This window comes from Manacus candei, unplaced genomic scaffold (genome assembly GCF_025592945.1).
Source record: "Manacus candei isolate 608988 ecotype Guabito, Panama unplaced genomic scaffold, ASM2559294v1 h1tg000023l, whole genome shotgun sequence".
In the NCBI taxonomy this organism is placed as follows: Eukaryota; Metazoa; Chordata; class Aves; order Passeriformes; family Pipridae; genus Manacus; species Manacus candei.
The window spans coordinates 26212708-26233785 of NW_026138071.1; the positions used below are offsets into that span (position 1 = coordinate 26212708).

The 21078-nt window shown below is 44.2% G+C and overlaps 2 protein-coding genes across 3 annotated transcripts in view; both read right to left on the minus strand.

The window, feature by feature from the left end:
* The window catches only part of MAP2 (microtubule associated protein 2), a 252875-nt gene extending 250010 nt beyond the window's left edge, over positions 1-2865 (minus strand). Inside the window, exon 1 of the mRNA XM_051787743.1 lies at positions 140-2865. The gene's annotated coding sequence lies outside the window, so the exon portion shown is untranslated. The remainder of the gene's footprint in view (positions 1-139) is intronic.
* Positions 2866-3004: 139 nt separating this feature from the next.
* Positions 3005-20848, minus strand: FRZB (frizzled related protein). Of its 2 annotated transcripts, none has more exons than XM_051787768.1 (6): positions 20326-20848; positions 11790-11837; positions 8039-8107; positions 5976-6180; positions 5683-5746; positions 3005-3689 (listed from the first exon to the last, which is right to left on the minus strand). In XM_051787768.1, the coding sequence occupies exons 1-6, from the start codon at positions 20777-20779 to the stop codon at positions 3579-3581; spliced, it is 951 nt and encodes a 316-aa protein (XP_051643728.1). In that variant the 5' UTR covers positions 20780-20848; the 3' UTR covers positions 3005-3578. The 2 variants fall into 2 exon arrangements, with proteins under 2 accessions (XP_051643728.1, XP_051643729.1); XM_051787769.1 differs by having other exon boundaries at positions 8039-8104; positions 20326-20846.
* Between the last annotated feature and the right edge of the window lie 230 nt (positions 20849-21078).

Sequence of the window (21078 nt, forward strand, 5' to 3'; positions counted from 1 at the left end):
TAGTGCTGCCTCCAAACAAACTAGTTCTGAAATGAAACAAGTCCAAAGCCCAATAATTAAATAGGGTTGTCAATGGGTTTCACAGGACTTGCTGCTTTAGTGATGATGCTCACCTTTCTGTACTTACTGTGACCACCACAGGCAGAGACCTGTGTGCTGGCAGGGTAGCTGGAAAACATGGCAGGGTAGCATGAATGGGAAGTACCAAGCTCCAGTGTCCAAAATACACCACAGCAGTGTCTTCAAATGGGAACAGCTTTGTTGTTTAAATAATTCTTACTCTTCTAATTCAGCTTCCTCTCTGAAAGTCCTTGTGCAGCTCTAAGCCAGCCTGTGCAGTGAGTGCCCTCCACACAGCAGGCAATGGCAGCGGGGCCCTCTGTATCCCGGGTGTATCCCCTCAGGAGGGCTGAGGGGCTGCAGTCGGGGCTCTGTCACATTGTGGCATTCCCCGAGGATGTGGGCAAGAGCTTTTCCTGCTCCCTAAGTGGGCGGGAGAGCCAGGAGCAGGACAGAGACAAGCCGGGACCGGCTCCGCCGTGCTGAGGTAAAATGGCCGCCCTGTGCGGTAAAATGGCCGCCCTGTGCAGTAAAATGGCCGCCCTGAGGGCACAGGGAGCGGAACCAGTCCCGGGCCCACGGCTCAGCCAGGTGAGCAGCCTGGGTGCACGGCCCCCGCAGCAAACTGTCAAACTTCAGTTTTAAAATCCATTGGTTTGGGGTTTTTTGCCCCTCACACCGTGCTTTTTCCATTGCTGAACCCGTATGATGGTTCCTGGGGGCTCTTGCATCAGACCAACCTCATGGCCGACACATTTCCCTTTGCAGCACGAATGATTTTGGACAAGGCAGACTTTAGGAACGTACTTGACTTTGTGTCTATGTAAATTAATAAAAGTGGAGGAACAAAAAACATTACAAATGGAGACAACATCACATTCCAAGAGGATATGTTTGAGAATACTGTGCTGAGGGCTGCACACTCATGCAGAACATGCTATATAGTGCATTTGTGAAGGTTTAATCTAGGGTCACGTGAAAAATACACACAAAAGAGGGCAGAAAAGGACTTCCCGGGAAAAAGCAAGAAAGTAATATACAACTACGTTAAACTTATAGGATCATAATTTAAATAACATCATTTAAAACACCAGGAGTAGTCTAGCTTGTCACAAAGCCCTCATAGATGTGTTAAAGCAGTAAATGCAGCCTTAGAGTAACAAAGCATTTTGGTGTGCCCCAGGCCACAAGACAGAACAGACGAGGGGGACATAGTGCTAAAAATCATTGAAATAACTGATCTTGTGCAATCTGTCTTTCATTGATCATTTGTAGTTTGTATCGGCACAAGCTGCAGAAGTTCTGTCACTGAAACCACCGTAATGGGGTAAAAGCAGTGTTGGAACATGTAAAAAAGCCCTTTAGGCTCCTGAGCTAATTAAGGGATTGTGAAAAATGCCTCCTGCCTCTTCTGAGAAGCCCATCATACCGCCCTCATTTTTCATGTGTTAGTGAAAAATGCATATTCCTCTGGAAAAACAGCAATCCGGTGGCTTGCAATTACAGAAATATTTTCAGTGTAACATCATGACATGTGTGACTGTTACAAATGGTGCTCATTTTTCTATGAGGTTAAAGTGCAGTGATGTGCTGTGCTCCAGGGATTTTTAATGGGAGCAATGTCAGTGCTGGGTTTGCCAGTGGATTAAATAAAGGCGGAGAGATGCTATGAGAGATCTCATCTTCAGAAGTGGTGGTTGGAAAAGGATAAACTCCCAGCTGTCTGGGGATTTTCTACATCTTAAAGAGTTTTATGGTTTCGTCATTCTCTTTGTAACAGAACATGGTGGGGTCAGTGGTGGCTGCAGGGTTCCAGTGCTGATCTGTGTGACTTCAGTGGGCGCTTTAGGTTAAATAATGAGTTTTAAACATTATTAAACAAGCTATTCACAAGCTGTTCAGTTATTTGCCAGCTCAAGAGAAATGCTTGTTGGAATCACCATCCCTGGAGGTGTTCAAGAAAAGACTGGACATGATACTTAGTGCTCTAGTCTAGTTGACAAGATAGAGATCAGTCGAAGGTTGGACTTGATGATCTCGGAGGTCTTTTCCAACCTAGGATTAATATCCTGCTTCCAGTTTACAGAGCCAATCTTTCCCCTAAATTACTCCTTTATTTTTAATTAAAAATAAAAGCCTGAGTGTTGCAGTAAACTGTTCTATGTTGCAACTTGCTTGGTATCCAGTCCAATGGAAAACTTGTCCCGAGACCTCTGATCATTAAGTGAAATCTTAAACCAGCATTATTATAAATATTCCCCAATATTTCTGTGCTTACTTATCATCATCATATTTCAAATCACCTATTTTCAACACTGTTTTCTTACTGAAAGGCAGCCCTAATCCACTAAAGACAATACTGACAGCTAGAAAACAACAGCCATTTGCACTTTCAGCTCCCCTCTGCAGACTACAGCAAAGTAGACTGTTCTTTGATTTACCCCATTTTAGTTTCTTTTGATCATGGGAGAACAGGAAAACAGAAGATAATTTCAAATACGTTGGCACTATCTGCAAAGAATTCTATTAAAGCACAAAAAAGATTTTTTTTTTTGCTTTTTATATTTTCAAGGGCAATACAAAAATTATGATGTTGGTTCCAAAGTCAGGTAAGATCTGTGTTGGCAACTACAATTCTTTTATAGGACATATGTTACTGAGTACTGAACACTTGTTTATGTAGGCATGGATTTAAGAATAACACCACAAAATCAAACTGATAAAGTGCAGACCTGTGCTGAGAAGCAGGCCTGGTAACTCTGTCTACTCCTACAGCTGAGAAAACAGAAGGGGGAAAAAACTGCCATTATAAGAGAAGAAGCATACTATAAATTATAGTTACAGAACTAGACCACCTTTCCTGCAAGGTCCAGAGCACTGGAAAACCCAGGTCCCCTGTGTACGTGCACACCGTGTTTGTTGCAGGAAATATTTTAAGTTAGACTTTGGCTTACACAGTGGTTTATTTATAAGAAAACTTAACAAAGCTGTACTGATCAAAACAGTTCTCTTAACACAGTTTGTTTATATATTTCAGAATTATGTTTCAGAATAAAAAATTATGCCCTTAAAACCAGATAACAACCTACCCCCAACACAGTAAGTTTCAGCAAACAGTGATCAAGAAAGAATCAATGGGGGAAGCCAGTGTGAGTCACGACTTGAGAGATGGTCTTTGCAAGATCTCATTCCTTGCATCAGAATTTTCTCCCTAAGAAGGATTTAGGAGATAAAAAGGTAATTGTAACATGTCCTTGTCTTTCTCCATCTCATAAGGGCAGTTTTCTACAGTCCTTAGTAACAGAAAAAAAAATATTTCCAGAGCTCTCACATATCCAAAAAAAAAAAAAAAAAAAAGGCAGAAAACAAGAGGGAGAATAAAAACTAATATAAGCTAAAACATTATTTTGTAGTAAACAATAGAATATAACGTGCAATAGTGCAATTTCTCCTTTGCTGCTCCAACAGTGAAGTCTTGGAAGATAGTCCCCTGCGTGTCACCGCACAGCACCCCACATCTAACTGCGTGTTTGCCGGGCACTGCTGGCTTTGCCGGGCTTTGGAGCAGAGTCGCTGTGTCCGGGCTCTGCTTTCCCCTTCCCAAGGTGGCGGAGTTTCTGATCCCAGCGCTGCAGGTTAAACAGCAAAGACATTACAAAAGAGATTTACAGAAGAAATGGGTCATATGTAAAAGAAGCACGTGCTCACAAACAGCAGCAGAAGGAGAAAAGCTGCTGCTGTTTCCATCACGTCGCCCTGCGTTGGGGCTCAGGGGTGGAATGCGAGGTTATCGGGAAAAGTCACTTCAAACAGGGAAACCATTTCCTGGCTTTCTTGTAGACTCTGTGAATGAAGGGGTTATACAAGGCATAATGGCTTCAGCACAAAGGGGACTTACCTTTGAAATAATAAAATTTAAATAAAGCTACTGGTGCACAGTCTTTGGAGGAAGCAGGATGACAAAGCAATCAAGTGGTTTTTGTTAATTATTAAAAATTGTTATTTATTTTTACTTTTGCAGGTAATAGCAACCACAGTAAAAAAAAAAAAAAGTAAAAAGGCATAATAAATATAGTTGTTGCAACTGGTGATAGTCTTGGAAAAGGAGATGATAATGAGAAATGAGTGGAGATGTGGCAGGGTCCTTAGCGGCCCCAGGCTGGGCATGAGAGCAGAGGCAGCAGGTCACAAACAACAAGGAAATAAATGAGAAAATAAGTGAGTTCCCAAAAAATTGTTCCAAAAAAATGATGCTCCCACCCAAGAACTGGAACTGAGGATAAGTCAGGCCACAGTGGTAACAAGGTATTTTCTCTGTGGCACTGGATTTCATAGGGTTCTGCCAAAGCAAACAACAACTTGGAATTAGACCCTCATATCTTTTCCCTCCTGTAATCTCCATGAATGTGACAAATGGCACAGAAAATCTTGCATTTATAATCACAACAGTATTTTCCTGCCAGTGACCATTACACTGTTGAAGAAAGTGCTGAGTGGAAGAGAAGACTGGTTTGCACAGACAACCATTATGGCAAATCAATGGCTGAGAAATTGCAGCAAAATAAGAAAATTCTCTGTAAAGTGACATTCCTATGACATCAAAATCACTGATACTTTGCAGCTCATCAAAACATAAACGGCAACCCTTCCAGAACTTGGAAGTCATTAGAAAACGTGTAAATCAGAAAACAACAGAATGTATTTGCATATAGAATTAGGGTTCTTCAGCCTGGAGAAGGCTCCATGGACACCTCAGAGCACCTTCCAGTACCTAAAGGGGCTACAAGAGAACTGGAAAGTGACTTTTGACAAGAGTTTGTAGTGACAGGACAAGAGGGAATGGCTTCACACTCATGGAGAACAGGTTTGGATTAGGTATGAGGAAGAAATTCTTCCCTGTGAGGGTGGTGAGGCCCTGGCACAGGTTGCCCAGAGACACTGTGGCTGTCCCATCCCTGGAAATGTTCAAGGCCAGGTTGGATGGAGCTCTGAGCAACGTGGGCTAGTGGAAGGTGTCCCTGTCCATGACAGGGCAAGGAAACAAGATAATCTTTAGGGCCCCTTCCAACCCAACCCACTCTAGGATTTGATGATACTTCACTTGCACTTGAGCTCATTGCTTCCATGACTTCCCTGTCATCTACCTCCCTCAGCTAAGCCAGGAAGGTGAACTTAAATTAATTGCTAATCCACACAATTTGGTAAGGGAACTGTATTTAAAGAACATTAAATCTGGAAAGTATAATCCTGCCTTAGTCTGGAAAACATTTGTAAAGCCCTCTCATTTTTTCTTTAACTAGTATCACCCCAATTAAGCAGGCATGTGCTGTGGAACACATAGCTTGCCTTTGGAGTTAAAACACTCCTACTGTTCGCTTTTTTGAGACAGAGGTTTTGATTGCTGCTGAACTAGGGGGCTCTGGGGTAATTCAATGTATCCCTTTAGTTTATTCATCATGCATTTCTACGTAATACAGCAAATAACACAGCAAGTTGGTCTTTGACACATGGTATTAATTAACCGGAGGCAGCACCTGTATTTTCTTCCTTAATTTTGAAAAGATTAGGTAGGTGTTTCATGGCACCTGTGACATTCTGACTTTTGGTGAGGTGTTTTCTTACCTTCACTTTTTTACCGAGACGATCCTTCCACTTCTCAGCTATGGAGCCTTCCACTAAGAGTAACCTACACAACAGAGACCACCAGTTACTCCACCAACGGGCTGTACAACCCGACACAAGCAAGACTAAGAGCTCTGTGCCCACAGAGAGCCTTCCTCCCCCCCCAAACACCACGAAGTAGATGTTCAGGCAGTCACTACAAGTTTTTCTTTCCTTCTGGCTCCGAAGTTCAGCTTTACAACAGGGGAACAAATAACAACCGACACGCTCCAAGGACAGCGCAGAAGAGTTACCTGGAACGCTCCTCATCCTCGTAGCCCATAATGATGTACTCTTCGTTGGCACTGAGCGATGGGCACAGGCACCCAGAGTTCGTGTGAAGGTTTACAGTGTCCTTTGGGATGTTCACCAGGGAAGATTTCAGGATCTCCTTTACTTCCACCACCACAGTGACGTCATGACATTTAGTCTTCACCTCCTTCACTTTAGCCCGAATGACTGGGAAGAAGTCACAAAGTGTGTCATTAGGAGCAGCAGGAAATACAGGTCACTCCCAAACTGTTCCTGGTGACCTCTGGCATTAGTCTTTAGCATGGTCCATTATCAGAAGCTTAGCTGAACTCCAGCAGTGTCCCTGCCCCCATCTCTTCCCTTCATTACCTCACTCTCCACCAGAGGGGTCCAGGAGCTCAGTGTATCTCTTCATGGTATGGTCATGAACAGGAATTATGTACCAGTTGGACTTATGTCCTGTTTAAGCTGGGCTTTGACTTTAGCATCCTTTCTTCTTCTCCCTTGCCACGAAAAATATACTTAATCCATTCTTTGTACACTCTCCTTCTCCCTTGAGCTGTAACTGATCCCTCTTTGACTAACTGTAGTACAGATGACCAAACATAATCTGTCACTCTGAACCTTTTACAAAAGGTGAATGTGCATTAGAACTTCTCATATCACTACTCTGACTGGATGACAGGCCTTTATCTTTTTTATTCTCTCTTTAGTGACCCAGCACCAATCTGCTCTGCTCTTTATGAACTCCAAACGCTCCTGATCTTGACCTGATGACCTGACTAATTGTTTCCTCCTTCACCTTTTCTTTTTAAGCTGTACAGGATGAAAGGTTGCTTTTCAAAGGCAAAGCTGTTCATTTCTCTCACGGTGACCAGTGAACTGATACCACATGCAAGTGCAAAGCCAACCCAGAGGTTCATTTACAGTACACAAACACTATTTTCCTCTACAAATGGCAGGTTCCTCAGATTCCAAACATCTTCTAACCTACGTGAAAAAGGTAACGCAGAAGAAAGGAACCCATGGATTTACACATCTCCTCTCTTCGCATGTATTGCCCATAACAACCATCAACCAGCAGGTATTGCTGGCACATTAAATACAGTTGCCAAAAAACACTGACTTGTACATTTAATATGCACAATTTACCCCAAATGATCCGCTCTTTTAAGATTTCAAAAACAAACTCTTGCTTTAGTTCGGAGTAATTTCAAATGCATTTTGAAACCTCTTCCATTTCAAAAGCTTGAGAAGATGGGCAGCCACGTGCTAGAGACTCTGCCATGTGCAGGCACCTCCAGAGAATACTCACTCTGCAATTTTTTTCCAAACAAATCCACCAGAACAACATAAAACCAACTAGTCACCTAAAAAATAACAACGATGTTTGAATACAGTTATAATTTTTTACCTTTTAACAGCAACTATTTTTAAAAGAAGCTTGCCTGACGTAGTTTTATAAATGTGTTATCTTAATAAATATTATGCAATTGATACCATTTAAATAAAGCCTTTAAGTTCGCTGACCCTAAGGCTCTTCACGTGATTAATGAGAAAAAGGAAGGGCCCAACAGTTCAGTTCCTGTGATATGTATTCACTGGCTTCACCAGCTTAATTTGTTTGAAACACTTTGTATGAAGAAAAGTAACAGCCTGGACCTATGATATGCCTGAAGACTAGGACAGTCTGGACAAGGGAAGACATAATATGGACATGTGCAAAAGCTGAGTCCATCTGAGCTGGAAATCACAGAGGCAGTTCAGACACAGCAGTCCATAATGTCACTTCTGTGACATCACTTTTCACACTAAAAAAGTGCCTGAACCCCAAATATCTGCGCTGACACCGAGATAACTCAACAAAGACCCTCTTGTGCTAACGTATTAAGCTAATCCCCTCCATCCTTCTAATTTGGAAATGTTGCAGGCCACATCTTCCTCCTGCAATAAGTAACGCTGGATTATCCGTCAGTAATTTGGAACTTAAAGCTTTTTTTAATGAAAATTTTCCCTTGGCCAGAGCCTTAAAAAAGTTGAGTGCTGGCCATGCAGCTGCTCTTACCGTAGTTGTAGTTGTTGCGTAGGTAGGTCTTCTGGGTAGCTTTTACAGGCTTGCACTTGCAGCGGTCTGCTGAAACAGAAGGCTTGGTTTAGAAAGAAAAGAGTATGTGTTCAGTGACAATCTCTTCCCCCAAACCCCAAACTCACACCTAACAAAAATTTCACTGAATCGACGTGCTTATTACAGTGAAATGCTAAAAGCCACAGGGGCATTCCTGTTCTGTTCTGTTGGGAGAAGCAGAACTGTCCATGAAACCTTAAAGGTTTCTAGAAGAAAACCTGACATGCTGAAATTTTAAAAAAACCAAGCCCAAACAACACCACAACAACAAAGACACAAGGACTCAGAGGCTGAAGTGACAAAATCACCCATTTTAAGCCAATTCAAGGTTTTATCTAGGTCTCTCCTGTGCTCCCAGGTGCTGCAATTCCATATCTTTGTAATCCTGTTCTCTCTTCTGTACTAGACTTAGGGAATGCCCTCCTTTCTGCACCTTTTTTCACAGAGGCTGTAACAGAGACACAGCAAGAAAATACAATGACAGGGCATGATTTAGTATTTGATTGAAGACTACCTATCTCAGGTTAGTTTGGCAAACTGGGATACTCTGGCCAGCAGGCATTCAGAGAATCACAGAATAGTTTGTGTTGGAAGGGACCTTTAAAGGCCAACTCCTCCTGCAATGAGCAAGGACACCTTCAACTAGATCAGGTTGCTCAGAGCCCTGTCCAACTCACCATAAGGAATTTTGTAAACTGTACACAATTTTATTATGACCCAGAACCCCAGGTTTACTTGAAATGGAGAAATTCTTAGCCCCCGTGGCCCTACGGATGGCCTTCAAAAGACAACACAAACGAGCACTGTCAGAGCAGCGTTTCCAGCGGTGCAGCTGCCAGACAGCTGGGAACTATAAGGGAGGCAAAAACGTTTTCATTGGTGCCCAGGGAGTGCTAAGGCTGAAGCTGCAGACCCACACGTTCATTAACACCACCGATATTTCATGGCTGGTTGTTCTAAGGCAAATATTGACTTATTTCACGCTAGTGTTTAAGTGGGGTTCAGTGGAGTCATTTCAAACAGCAGGTCCCAGTGTTACACAGATGTGGTCATCTATTTTGACATTTGATTTGGCATTTAAATGGAAGTAGGCTTAATGCAGCTTATTTCTATATGCCATCATTCCAAATATCAATGCATATAAGCTAGTGATTCAGTTAAATCCAACGTGGAGAACCTGAAAAAGAACTTTTATTTGCTACATAAGATTCCTGCATATTAAAAAAAAAAAAAAGAGAGAGAGATGGAATCATACGGTTACAGACTTCTCAAATTATTATTTATTTACTATTGAAAGAATTTTTGTAGTTGAAAATACAAAAAAAAAATCCCACAGGAGAGAGGAAAACATTTCAAAAGAAGAGTATATTGTTTCCTTAAATTCCCAACACATCCTCAGGAATCTATATATGAGTCCTACAGACTTAAGCTTTTGTATGAGACTGTGTTAGAATAACAAAGGCAGAGAAGGGAAGTGATTTTTGGCTTCCTTTCTGCCTCTGAGAGCTCGTGCATACTGTAGGCCAAATTATGGTTCATTTTTAAGCTGCCTTGAAACACAAAATAAAAGATGTGCTCCTGTGGCCCACGCACACACAGGCACCTCAGCACTCAAGTCCAACACTTTAATGCTCTCCTGCTCTACAGTATTTTGCTCTGTGGCACAAGTAGAATAAAATAGACTAAACTACAAGAAAAGAACACACCCCCTCACATTTCCCTCAGTATTGGATTACTGCATTAATTTGAGAATATATTTTATTCGTCTTATTCTAGAAACAAATTATAGACCTGCCCATGTTCTTACTGAAAAATACCTCCTACTCACCCTAGTGGACTCTACAAAATGCTGCAATATTCCTGATTAGTATTTAGAGATACAGAAACAAACCCCAAAGTAATTTGCTAAGGTCAGTTATAAAGTCAGTGGTACTGCCAGAAACAACTCCTCGCTCCCAATTCCTGGTGCAGTGACTTTCCAAGGAAGCCAAACGTGAGTATTAGAGAACATATATTTCAGACAACAATGTAGTTTACTGCCAAGAGAGGTAAAAAAAGCTCCCCCCCAAAAAACTCAAGGGGGTTCAGAGGGAAAGTTTTGCCAGAGATAAAAGGTGCCACCATGCACAGCAGCATGTGCAATAAGCTCCAGAAACCACAGAGCTGAGAAAGGGATTTTTTGAAAACACATCGGTTTGCTACTTGCAAAGCAAACAAAAAAATCTCTATTTACAATGGCAAAATTACAAATTTACTTTAGTGAACATATAAATAAAGCTGTTACAAAGCACAGCCCTTTAGGTGGTCAAACTGTGTTTGTCAGTTCAAAGAGGTGCAGCACATTGAACCAGAAATTGTGTTTGTACAGTGAAAAGAAGTGATAAAAAATATTCCCCTTCCTCTTCAGCAGCAATTTTTCTGGGCATCTTCACTCTATTTCTGGATGGGATTTTTTGGGGTCTGGTTTTGCTTTAAGTAGTCGAAAAGCACCACAAACAGCACTAACATGACTGAAACATTTCCACTGCAGGAAATGTTTGTGCAGTCACTGTTGAGCATGACATCCACGCTTACTCAATGCCACACAACTGAAACCAGCTTAAAACTATGAAGATACTAACATTAGTAACAAATATCTTTAAGAAGTCTTTCAGACACGGTCCCAGGCTCAAGGCAATTTAAACCAAACTTGTTAAGGGACCTGCTTTTATCAGTTTTTCTAATTGTAGCTGGGTTTCTAAAGGACATGCAGTGTTATTTAAGGAACATTTTGCACCTACACAGCTGTTTTCACTATGAAAGGAAATGTACTGTTAATGATCACCCACAGATCAAAGTTTAAAACTGTATTATAAACTGGGCATTATTAATACCTTTCTACATTTTGGCCACAGATTAATGCTGAAGTTATCCAGGTTTATGTAGATATCTAATTTCCTGTTCCACATCCACACTTAGGTGTTTATGTTAATGAACTGAACATCAGTCCACACTACAGCTCATCAACATCCTTCTCCTCTGGAGAAGGAAAGACATGATGGCCAACTCTAGGTTTCCAAGTGTCATCTTCTTGACAAAGGCCTAAGAGGAAAACTTCTGATAAAACTGTAATAAAATTCAAGGAAACCTACAGTCATCGGCTTGTTTGAGCAACAAATCCATATTTTTATAATTATTAGATACAAACCTGGGCTTTGCTTCTTTGCATTGCCTATGAGTGGTGGTAACACTCAGGGGGTTTTGCTCAGTTCCAGCAAAAACCAAACAGAAATAAAAAGCAACAGGGGACCTGCTGGAATAAAACCAGAAGGTCTCATACTCAACCTCCTCAGGCTAACGGGAGTTTTGCCATTATCTACAAAGAGTGCCAAATTTAATTTGCAAACTTTAAAGTCAGAACAAACTGTTATCTTACTGGTTTTGCCCAAGGGAAAATCAATTTAATGATTATTCTCACTGTTCAAGACAAAACTTGTAATAAAATCAGCACAGCCCTCTTGATTTGAAAGACATTTTGAGGCTGACCAGCCCCAAATGCCACCTGCCCGTGGGATGCAAAAGCACAATCTGCAGGGTTCTTAGTCAAGAAAGAGTATTTTAACATCACTCAGTGCTCCTCTTACTTATTAAAATATTGAAAGGATTTGAAAGAACTCCAGCTTATGATAAAGTTTTCTAAAATTTTACTTACCGATGCCGGTGCCTCTACAGTTGCCGTTATTGGAATCCATAGGGAAATCTGGCATGGATTCATAGAATATGTAAAGAAACATTACTATTTTTAATATTGCATTATTTCATTATGCACATGTTACAATGCTTTCTCTTCCTCTAGTATTTAGCATATTAAAACTTAATAACTTCATTAATAAGCAGACTGTAATGTTCTAGAGGCCAGTCTTTGTAAAGTTGATACGATTTTTTGTCTGCATTTCACCTGAATCCAGCACATCATGTTAAATGATAGAGCAGATTAAACATTCCATTTCCACTGGTGCACATACTGGCAGGTTTTAGACAAGGATTGAAATTTATGGCATAAACTTTGAGCATCTACAAAAAGTACCCGTACTGTTTGCATTTAATTAAATGATGAAGGAGAAATTACTTTTCATTTGTTTTTTTGGTCACTGAGGAAATCAAACCAACCAACCACAATCATATCGTTGAAGAAAATGCCAAAATAAATGTTTAAGACCTTCCCCTTCCCCCTCAGTTTAAAAACACACTGATTATTTTGAAGGGCAGATTAAGGAACAGAAGGAAAAAAAGGCACTATGCCCAAAGAACTGCTTTCAGACACATTTGTAAGTGGAATGTCTCCCATATTAGTAAAACACATAATTTCAAACCTATTGTTGATTAAATCACACAATTTAACGGGTTTATACATATACTTAATAATTAAAAACAAGTTAAAAATAAAAGCAAGAAGAACAAGGTTTGGGAGAGAGGCAGGATACTTTCTTACAATGGCACATGAAATGGAAAAACAAACAAGCTTTCAAAGAAAAGGCCTTCCTTTAATTTTGCATGCCCAATCACTTATGCTGTTTTTCCAAGTCTGGAAGCTGGTATCCTACAAACATCAACTTTCTTATAATCTTACATTATCATGGATGCAATGCCACTGCTTTTACAATATAGGACAAATGAACACATGACCACGTAACAAAAGCTCCTCTCTTGCAGCCTGAGCTGGAAGGATTTGGCTGTAAGACAGCCCAGAATGCTGATGATACTCAGTACAGGTGAAGGCTTTAGATGTGTGGGTTAAATGTTAAGGGCTGGGACCATTATTTAATCACAAATTCTGTAAATACATTATTTAAAAGCCTGTTTACAGGAAAAATTATATTACTTAAATAACCTAATTTTGCCATCCTTCTTAAAAAATGTTAAAAATCTCCACCTTAATGCATATTTATACTATTTATAGAAACATGAAACTTGATTTACATAAATGAGCATATGGCTAAACCACAGTCAGGGCAAGAGTAAAACCAAAAACCAACTGATTTCCTCACAAAATAATTAACTTCGAAAAAATAAGACTTCAGGAATAGTTATTCTAACCAAAGTAAAGAGCAAAGGGTATAGAAAATAGCACAGAAGGATTGAGTAGATGCTCTTCTATATGCAAAATCCTGTTGCTAATAAAAAATCACATCCATTTTCTTCTTTCCAAAGAAAGTTCCAAATTACCACAGGATCTTAGTTTATAGAATAAACCCAACATTTGCATGGAGCCAATTTGGTCTTTGCTTATCAGGTATTTCCATGGCTTCTCTGTGTTGCCTTGTAACGAGTCAAATTATACAAGCTGATTCTTACTTACATATTTTATTTTGATTATTCGCCTGGGTTACTCTCAAGTGTTAAGAATGCATTTCATGTTGTATCAAGTGCTTTCCTGCATTCCAGAACATGATGAAAGAGGAATTAAAATGAAAATGGCTTTCCTTTTGTAAATAGCCAGCAAAAGGATGACCACATTTCTTCTTTATCTCCTGGGCCAATCCTCTGTTGTCTTGTTCATTTAGTCAAGTTGTAGCTTTAAATCTACAGTTCCTTCTGATGTGGTAAAAGCACAGAGAGTGGGCAGGTCTCTGGTCTGATAATCCTCCCATCTGTTCCTGCTGCAGACAGAAGTCTGAAAAGCCTCCCAGCCACCATCCATGGTGCCTCTCCATCACAGAGAAGACAAGAGAAGTATCAGGTGAAATGCTTACCATCTTCCCTCCATGGAAGGAAAAAGGAGCCCTGAAGTATAATCCCCCCTCCTAAATCAAGGGCTGATCCACGTAGTCGTGACTTCACGGTGCTTGAGCAAACCAAGTCCAACTCACACTGAAATTACAACTGAAAGTAAACCAGAGCCCAGTAAGGGGTTTGCAGCTTTCCCTGGCCCACAAGGGGTGTGATGCTCGTGGGTACTGGCTGAGGAACTGTCCTTCCGACTCACACCAAGTCAAGGAGGGCTGGCAAACACTCAATGTGCCCAATACAAACCCAGTCCTGCAAACAAGCATGGAGCTAAACTGCTTTACACCAGATGTTCCCGTCCAGTCCTAGGTACACCACTTATTTTTAACCAAATTACAATACACCACAGCCCCACCCCATTTCCTAATTCTGCACTGCCAGGTCACTCCTAACTGAAGCCAGTTGTTGTGGGTACCCTACAAAGCAGCTGGGTGGAGCAGCAGCAGTTTGGATGTTGTGTGCAGAGCAGCTGTTGATAGAAGATGCTCCCATTTCCATGCCTGTGCAAAGGCTGTGGTGCTCTGTATGTGTGGTCAGGGCACAGTGTCCATCAGCGAGTAAAGAGGGGGTAAACAGGCACTGATACCTCACTTCACAGTTCATTTCCTTACTTGGGAGGGCTTGGGCCAGACAAATATTGACCTTGCCTCGATGCTTATCATCCCTGAGGCACTCCTGTTTATTTAGGGATAAGTGGTTTCTAGTGATGGAGAGCAGCGTGGGCTTGTGGAGGGGACTGGAGACCTCTGCCACTGTATGATGTGTCTCTCAGGAAAGGCTTCCCATCTCCCTGATCCTTTCCCCAGTCAAGCTCATAATGTTTGGTCCACTCTCACCTACCAGGGAAGTGATGGGAAGAGGGTCTGGGCCAGCCCTGTCACCAGCCACTCACCAGATCTTAGGTGGGTGTGAGCAACCACGAAATCCCAGCCCCTGACCCCAGCAGCCTGCTAGGCAGAGACCTCCCTCCACCTGGAGATGCACACTGCTGAGACCTTCAGCTGTAATGCAAACAGAGGAAGGGGAAAAAAAAGCCATTTAAAACCCCTAAATCAACTGACTTCCTATTGTTCCACTTCTCTTCAGGGGCAACCCCTCTGCCAAGTTCCGTCTATGTAAAGCAATCTTTCTGAAAAGAGTATCTGTCAGCGATGATTAGCAGGATTGCCAAAGAGGGAATATTATGCAGAGGTCCAATCCAAAAGCTTCCTATTGAATTTTGTTTAAGAGCAGGGAAAAGAATCCAAACTTTCCAATAAGCCATTTTAATTACTCACTTTTCAGAGGGATGCTATATAAAAAAACCAAACCAAAACACTAACAAGGAGAGCTAAACAAAAGTAACTTGCACAGTAAGTGTACAAAATAACAATGCCCGGACCACAGATTTGGATGAGAAGTTTGGGAAAGGGAAACAAACTTGGTAATACCTGCTTTTGAGTGAACATCTTACTTACACCACAGTTTAAATAAAGTAAAAAAAAAGCAGAGAAACGGCCAAAAGTAACACGATTCTGATTGTCACTGCAATTAAAGAGTATGGCCCAGCTTATTACTGAAGCCACTCCAGGCACCCTGCTCCAAAGAACAAAACCACAGCCAGAGTTGCTGCTTGGGCACTTGCTTCAGATGGAGACATTAACTAATAGAACCCCATTTAGAAACCCTTCCAAAATGCATGAATTCAGACCCTGTCATCTGCTTCAGCTCTCAGTACAGAGGGGATCTTTGCTAAGTTGGTTGCAAAAGCATGCACAGTAAAGCAAAGTGATATGAAAACCAAACCTAGTTAAAATTTAATACAGAGAACTCAAGCTCCAAATCACAGAGCAGACTGCTCCACATAATAAATCATTCCTCATAACAAATCCCACCAGGTTTTGATGACATTTAAAGGCCCAGGTCTTGACTCAATGCTTAGACAACGGCTTTAGACAATGCAAAATCATTCCAGGGGACTCAGCCTACAAAGGCAGACTGTGGCAAGAGTCTAATGTCATTGGTGGTATCATCATTAATAAGGTTTAAGTTCCCTTATTTAAATCTCCCATCCTCTTTCAGGCTTGAAGGTTGTAATGATTTTCTTCCTGAAGTGAGAAATGAGGCTGCTCCCAAGTTTTGAGCAAATGCCTAAACAAATCTCAACTTTAAAACGACAACCTGGGCATGACTGTTCATCCTCAGCAAGGTCTGAAACGCTCCCCCGGCACTGCTGTGCACATCAACCTCTCTAGGTAGAGCTGTGCAAAGACTGGGTCAGAACAAACTCAATGTGGAGCTTGGAAACTGCTCACAGTTTGGAAATTAAGTCAATAACATAGGAGAAACAAGCAATGGGAAACGGCTCTTTTGCTTGTCTTTTAAGCCTCCAGTGCCAGATTCCCACACTGGGTTACTATGAACTCATCTGGCAAGACATGGAGGGCTTGGGCTACATGGAGGAATCAGGGATTCACATAAGATTTAAGAAAATAGGTGCACACCCCTTGAACAATCTATAGTTTTCTTTAATGTTCAAGAGATGATAGTTTTAAAGAATTCAACATTCTCCTCAGACATCTTATGACAGTCACTCAAACTGGTTTGGGTGTCAGCTACATGTGGTTGATACCTTGTGATGCCACTTCCCTTTCTCCAACATCTTACCGACAGGCCAACATGCCCCCAAGCTATTTTCTTATACAAATAAAATATGATGGGATGGACCCGACCGACAGATCTGTCCTTCAGTTCGCACAGTACCCGCCACATTGCTCTGGTTTTACAGCCAGTTCCCCCTTCAAAACAGGAATAAACATCACTTGAGACATAAACACTCTGCTAGGCAGCAGCAGCCAAGCACACGTGTCAAAGTGCTCTTCTGAGTCAGCATCCCAACGTCAATGATGACCGTGGTCAGGCTGCTCATTTATTACCTGAAAATTAAAGACAGGTCCTGCCTCTGAAATTTTAAGATACAAGACAGCTTTTGTCTATCAGCAGTTCCTGCTGTTTCACAGACCTAAGAAGTCTGACAGGTCCCTGCATAAGGGAAGCAGATAATCTAATAGATGGGAGGAAGAGTCAGCATATGCATGTGGAGACTGAAATGCATGGAGCAGGTGACCAGGACCTCCCACAGATGAAAGACAGCTTGTATCAATGTCTGCGGGCAGAACCGTTTTCATCCCCCAAAAGTGCAGGACAGGGGTGTAGGATAAAGGCCATAGGAGACTTCAGACATTAGCATGCATTAATCTGACATCAGGGGTGTTAATATATTGTCCAGAGGCTTTTTCATCCTCCACCCTGGACGATGATTCCTCCACAAAAAGCCAAAATATTCAGCATCACATCTGCATCCAGAACAACTACACCCTGCCCACAGCATCCTTCTGCTTTCTGGCTGTAAAGGAACTCCAGTGTTTCCCAAAGAGAATGAAAAGTCAAGAAACATATGCTTCCTATGTGATAATTGTTTGAAGGTGATCTCTGTAACTTGAGGAACCTCAGACCTCCAGTTCAGCACTCCCACTCAGGTTTTGGGACCAGCACAAGCCCAGGGAGTGTGCACAGCTATTCCTCTGACCAAGCCCAAAACACGTCAGCTTTCTCAGCCCCTCCATCCAGCTGACCCACGCTGAAGGATGCACAGTCTAATATTGGAAAAAGGAATGAAAATTGGGCTTGTGAACCCTACCCCTGCTCTGACAACAACAAACACCTGACCACATCTTCCTTCAGGCTGCTGCCTTACAGAAGAAATGCCACAAATGTACCAATGCTCACCAGCAACAATGCAGAGACCTCAAGAGGAAAGGAGACAGTAGAATCCTATTACGTCGCAGGTAGCAAAAGAATAAAAGCAAAACCAAGATTTCACTTCTGAAGAATAAAAAATTGGCTTCATGGCTATTTCATGGGCTTCTACAACAAGAAGTCCATGAAACAATGGATTTATATTTCTGCCTGCTCTATTAGATGTAGTTTGCAGACAGCAGAAGGGGCTAGAATGCTTAGGAGATAAACTAAGAGCAGGTATTCTGCATGCTCCTCATCAGGCAGTTGCTTATTCATGTCTTCTACTTGGCTGCAATCCTTTATTTGGAGAATTGAATTTGGAAGTGTTCACCTTACCTCTTCCTAGAACAGGAATCCTTCGCTCTGCTTTCTAAAGGAGCAGTTTTATTCCCTCAAGAAGGATTCTTTCAGGCTGGTATATAATGCATCAGTTCAAAATTTTCAGCCCAGAAATGAGAATGTCATCAGGTTCTCATTCACTGAAAGAGAGTTTTCATGGATCTGGCCCTGGAATCCCTCAAAGAGGTTATTGTACTGCTGAGGTCCTCAGAAATAGGTAACTCGGGGGCAATTTTAGCCAAGCTTCCTCCCTCCAGATTTGAATGTGACTGCTTTCAAATCGCTGCAGACCTGCCAAGCCTCGCTCATTTTGGAGCCATTTTTAAGGCAGTTTTGGAAGCACCTCAATGCCACAGAGAAAGGTGCTTGGTGTTCAAAACAGTATTTTCCCAAACCACCCCAGCAGGTCTCCGGCCCCCAAAAAGCAGAAGCTGAAGGCAAAAACTGATGGTTGGGTTCGTGGGCTGGGGACGACTGCAAGGGGAGAAAGGATGGAAAGGCAAGAGGGGAGCAATTAGACGGCTTAGAGAGAAACAGTGGTAATGACTGGAGATACCAGGGTATGGCCACTGAGTGGAGATTTCAAGAGGTGGAAAGGGCCAGAGGATGGAGTCAGAGAAGGAACAGGGTTTGTCTGGTCTGTAAATAAATGGAGCAATGGAGTGAGCAGCTTACCTGGGAAGGCTGAGCTGAGGAGCACAGTCAGGAAACCGAAGCACGATATTTTGTTAGGAGAAGAAAACAGGAATTACAGTGTTTGGCATTACTGGCAGTGGAATACATAAAGCATTTGGTAATGGGACAGAAGCACAGTCAAATACTGTGCTGAGCATAGCATGAAAAACCCCCCTTTCATTCCCAGGCCATTCATTACTGGGGGAGGATGGAGAGGTGGGATCCACTGCTCGTCAGTGAACTCCTACAACCCGGCACTACAGCTGCAGGCACGGAAGGAGCTGCTATGTGTGGGGGGGAAGGCAGCACAACGAGCCCTCGGGGTGCATGGGTGCTGCTCTGCCTCAGCCTCTGACCCTCCTGGCTGCTACCCCATCCCAGCACTGCTCTTGCACTCCTCTGATGGAGAGCTCTGGCAGAGCCACCAACACTTTGCTGCAAAGGAAATGTAACCTTGTTCCACCAGCAGCAAATGCTTTCCTGAAGTAAGACAGGAACTGCAGTTACTTCTTAAAGGTCAAAGCTCACTCGTGATAACCACCCACTGCCTTGCTTTAATTTCCTATTCAATAGCTCCTTGGATTCAGTATTTCTGTGGTGCTTGGCTCACCATGCTGGAGCTGTGCCCTGTCAACTCCTCCCTCCCTAGGGCAGCTGTGACAGGAGCAGGGTCCTTGAGCCACAGCAGGTTTGCAGCACAACGTTGGCCTGAGCAGTCAGCAGTCCTCGCACAACCGTGCAGAGATGCTCCCACCTCCCCAGCACCACTGGACGGCAGCTGGACACTCAGCACCACCCATCCTGTGGGGCCAGAGAGCTCAGCTGCTGAAACAGAATGCAGGGACAAAGTCGAGGGGCTCCAACAGCCCCTCAGAAGCCACGGTGGTCAGGTACCACCAGGACTGCACTGGAGCTGCCTCCAGTGGCAGAGGCAGCCTTTGGCTCACTTCAGGGACGCAGGGAACAAAACACAGCGGAAGGCTGCACCTTTGCTGTGCTCCTCACCAGGCTGTAACTTTAGAGCCCAGGAACCTGCTGAGGAACCTGTAACCTGTACCTTCAGTGCCAGCCACAGAGACGAGCTTGTTTTCTCCCCTTCAGGTGTGCGTGTGCCACCACTGGCACAGGAAGAGGCCGGGGAGACCACGGCCCCCCAGCTTCTGCTTGGGGCTCCTCTTGGGCACAGCTCTTTTCCCCAAAATCTGTGGAGTGGTGGCCTTGTGTGGGAGGGGAGCACCCCACTTTGGGGAGTGAGTGGCTGGAGATAAACAGAGGCGCTGGAGGAGTCGGCAGGCTGGGGGCTGCACCTCTCGGGTGGCTCTGCCTTCTCAGCCAGCAACCGCTGCCGATGGAACACCAAAGCGGGGTATGGAAACGTTTCCCATTTATGTGGAAGGAGGGCTGTCGTTCCCACACTCCTACGCGATCCCCAGAGCGGCGGCAGGGCTGTCACTTGTCACACACCCCCTGCGCCCAACAGCAAAACTTTTCCAGCAGTTGCTAAAGGCAGAGAAAAGGGAGGAAAAGAGCGGAGGGCAAGCAAAGAGGCTCGGGGAGCAGCCGGACGGCGCGGAAGGGAGGCAGGGCTCCCGGGCTGGCGGGGCTGGGCTGCGCTCCCCGCCCGCCGCCCATTGTCCCCGTGCCGGTGCCGGTCCCCGCGCACTCACCCGCGCCCTCGGCGGTGACGATGGCCTCGGGGGAGATGCAGACGCCGCGGTCGTAGAGCGGCAGCTCGTCGCAGGCCAGGCTGTCGGGCCAGGTGTGGCTGTACCGCACCAGGACGGGCTCGCAGCCGGCGCGGGCGCGCTCGCAGACGGACTTGCAGGGCTTGATGGGCTCGTGCTGGAAGTCGATGGTGCAGATGGGCGCGTACATGGCGCAGAGGAAGAAGAGGAGGTCGGGGCTGCAGTTGGTGCCCAGCAGCCCCTCGAACTGCTCCATGGCCAGCACGGCGTTGGCCTGCGTGCTGTGGTGCAGGTGGTTCGGCATCTTGGTCATGTTCCAGGGCAGCGGCTTACACAGCGGGATGCGCACGGGCTCGCAGGCCGCCCCCCGCCCCGCCGGCGCCCGCCCCAGCACCAGCAGCCCGGCCAGGGCCAACACCGGCAGCCTCCGCCACATGCTGCCCGCCCCGACGGTGACCGAGGGGCCGAGCGGGCACAGCGAGCGCGGGGGCAGCTCCGCCCGCCCCGGCCCGGCCCCTCCGCGCTGCCCCCGCCGGGCGCGCACGGGGTCCCGCCTCTCCGCCCCGCAGCCCGGCCCCGAACAAAGGAGAGCCCCGGGCAGGGGAGGGACGGCTCTGCTGGCGGAGAGGAACGCGAGAGAAGTTCGCCCCGTCCTCTCGGGAGGGCGAGCGCTTGAATTCTCCCCGAAGGAGAAACCTCGCTGTGAACGCGGAGGCGATTCCGGACCAACGGCTC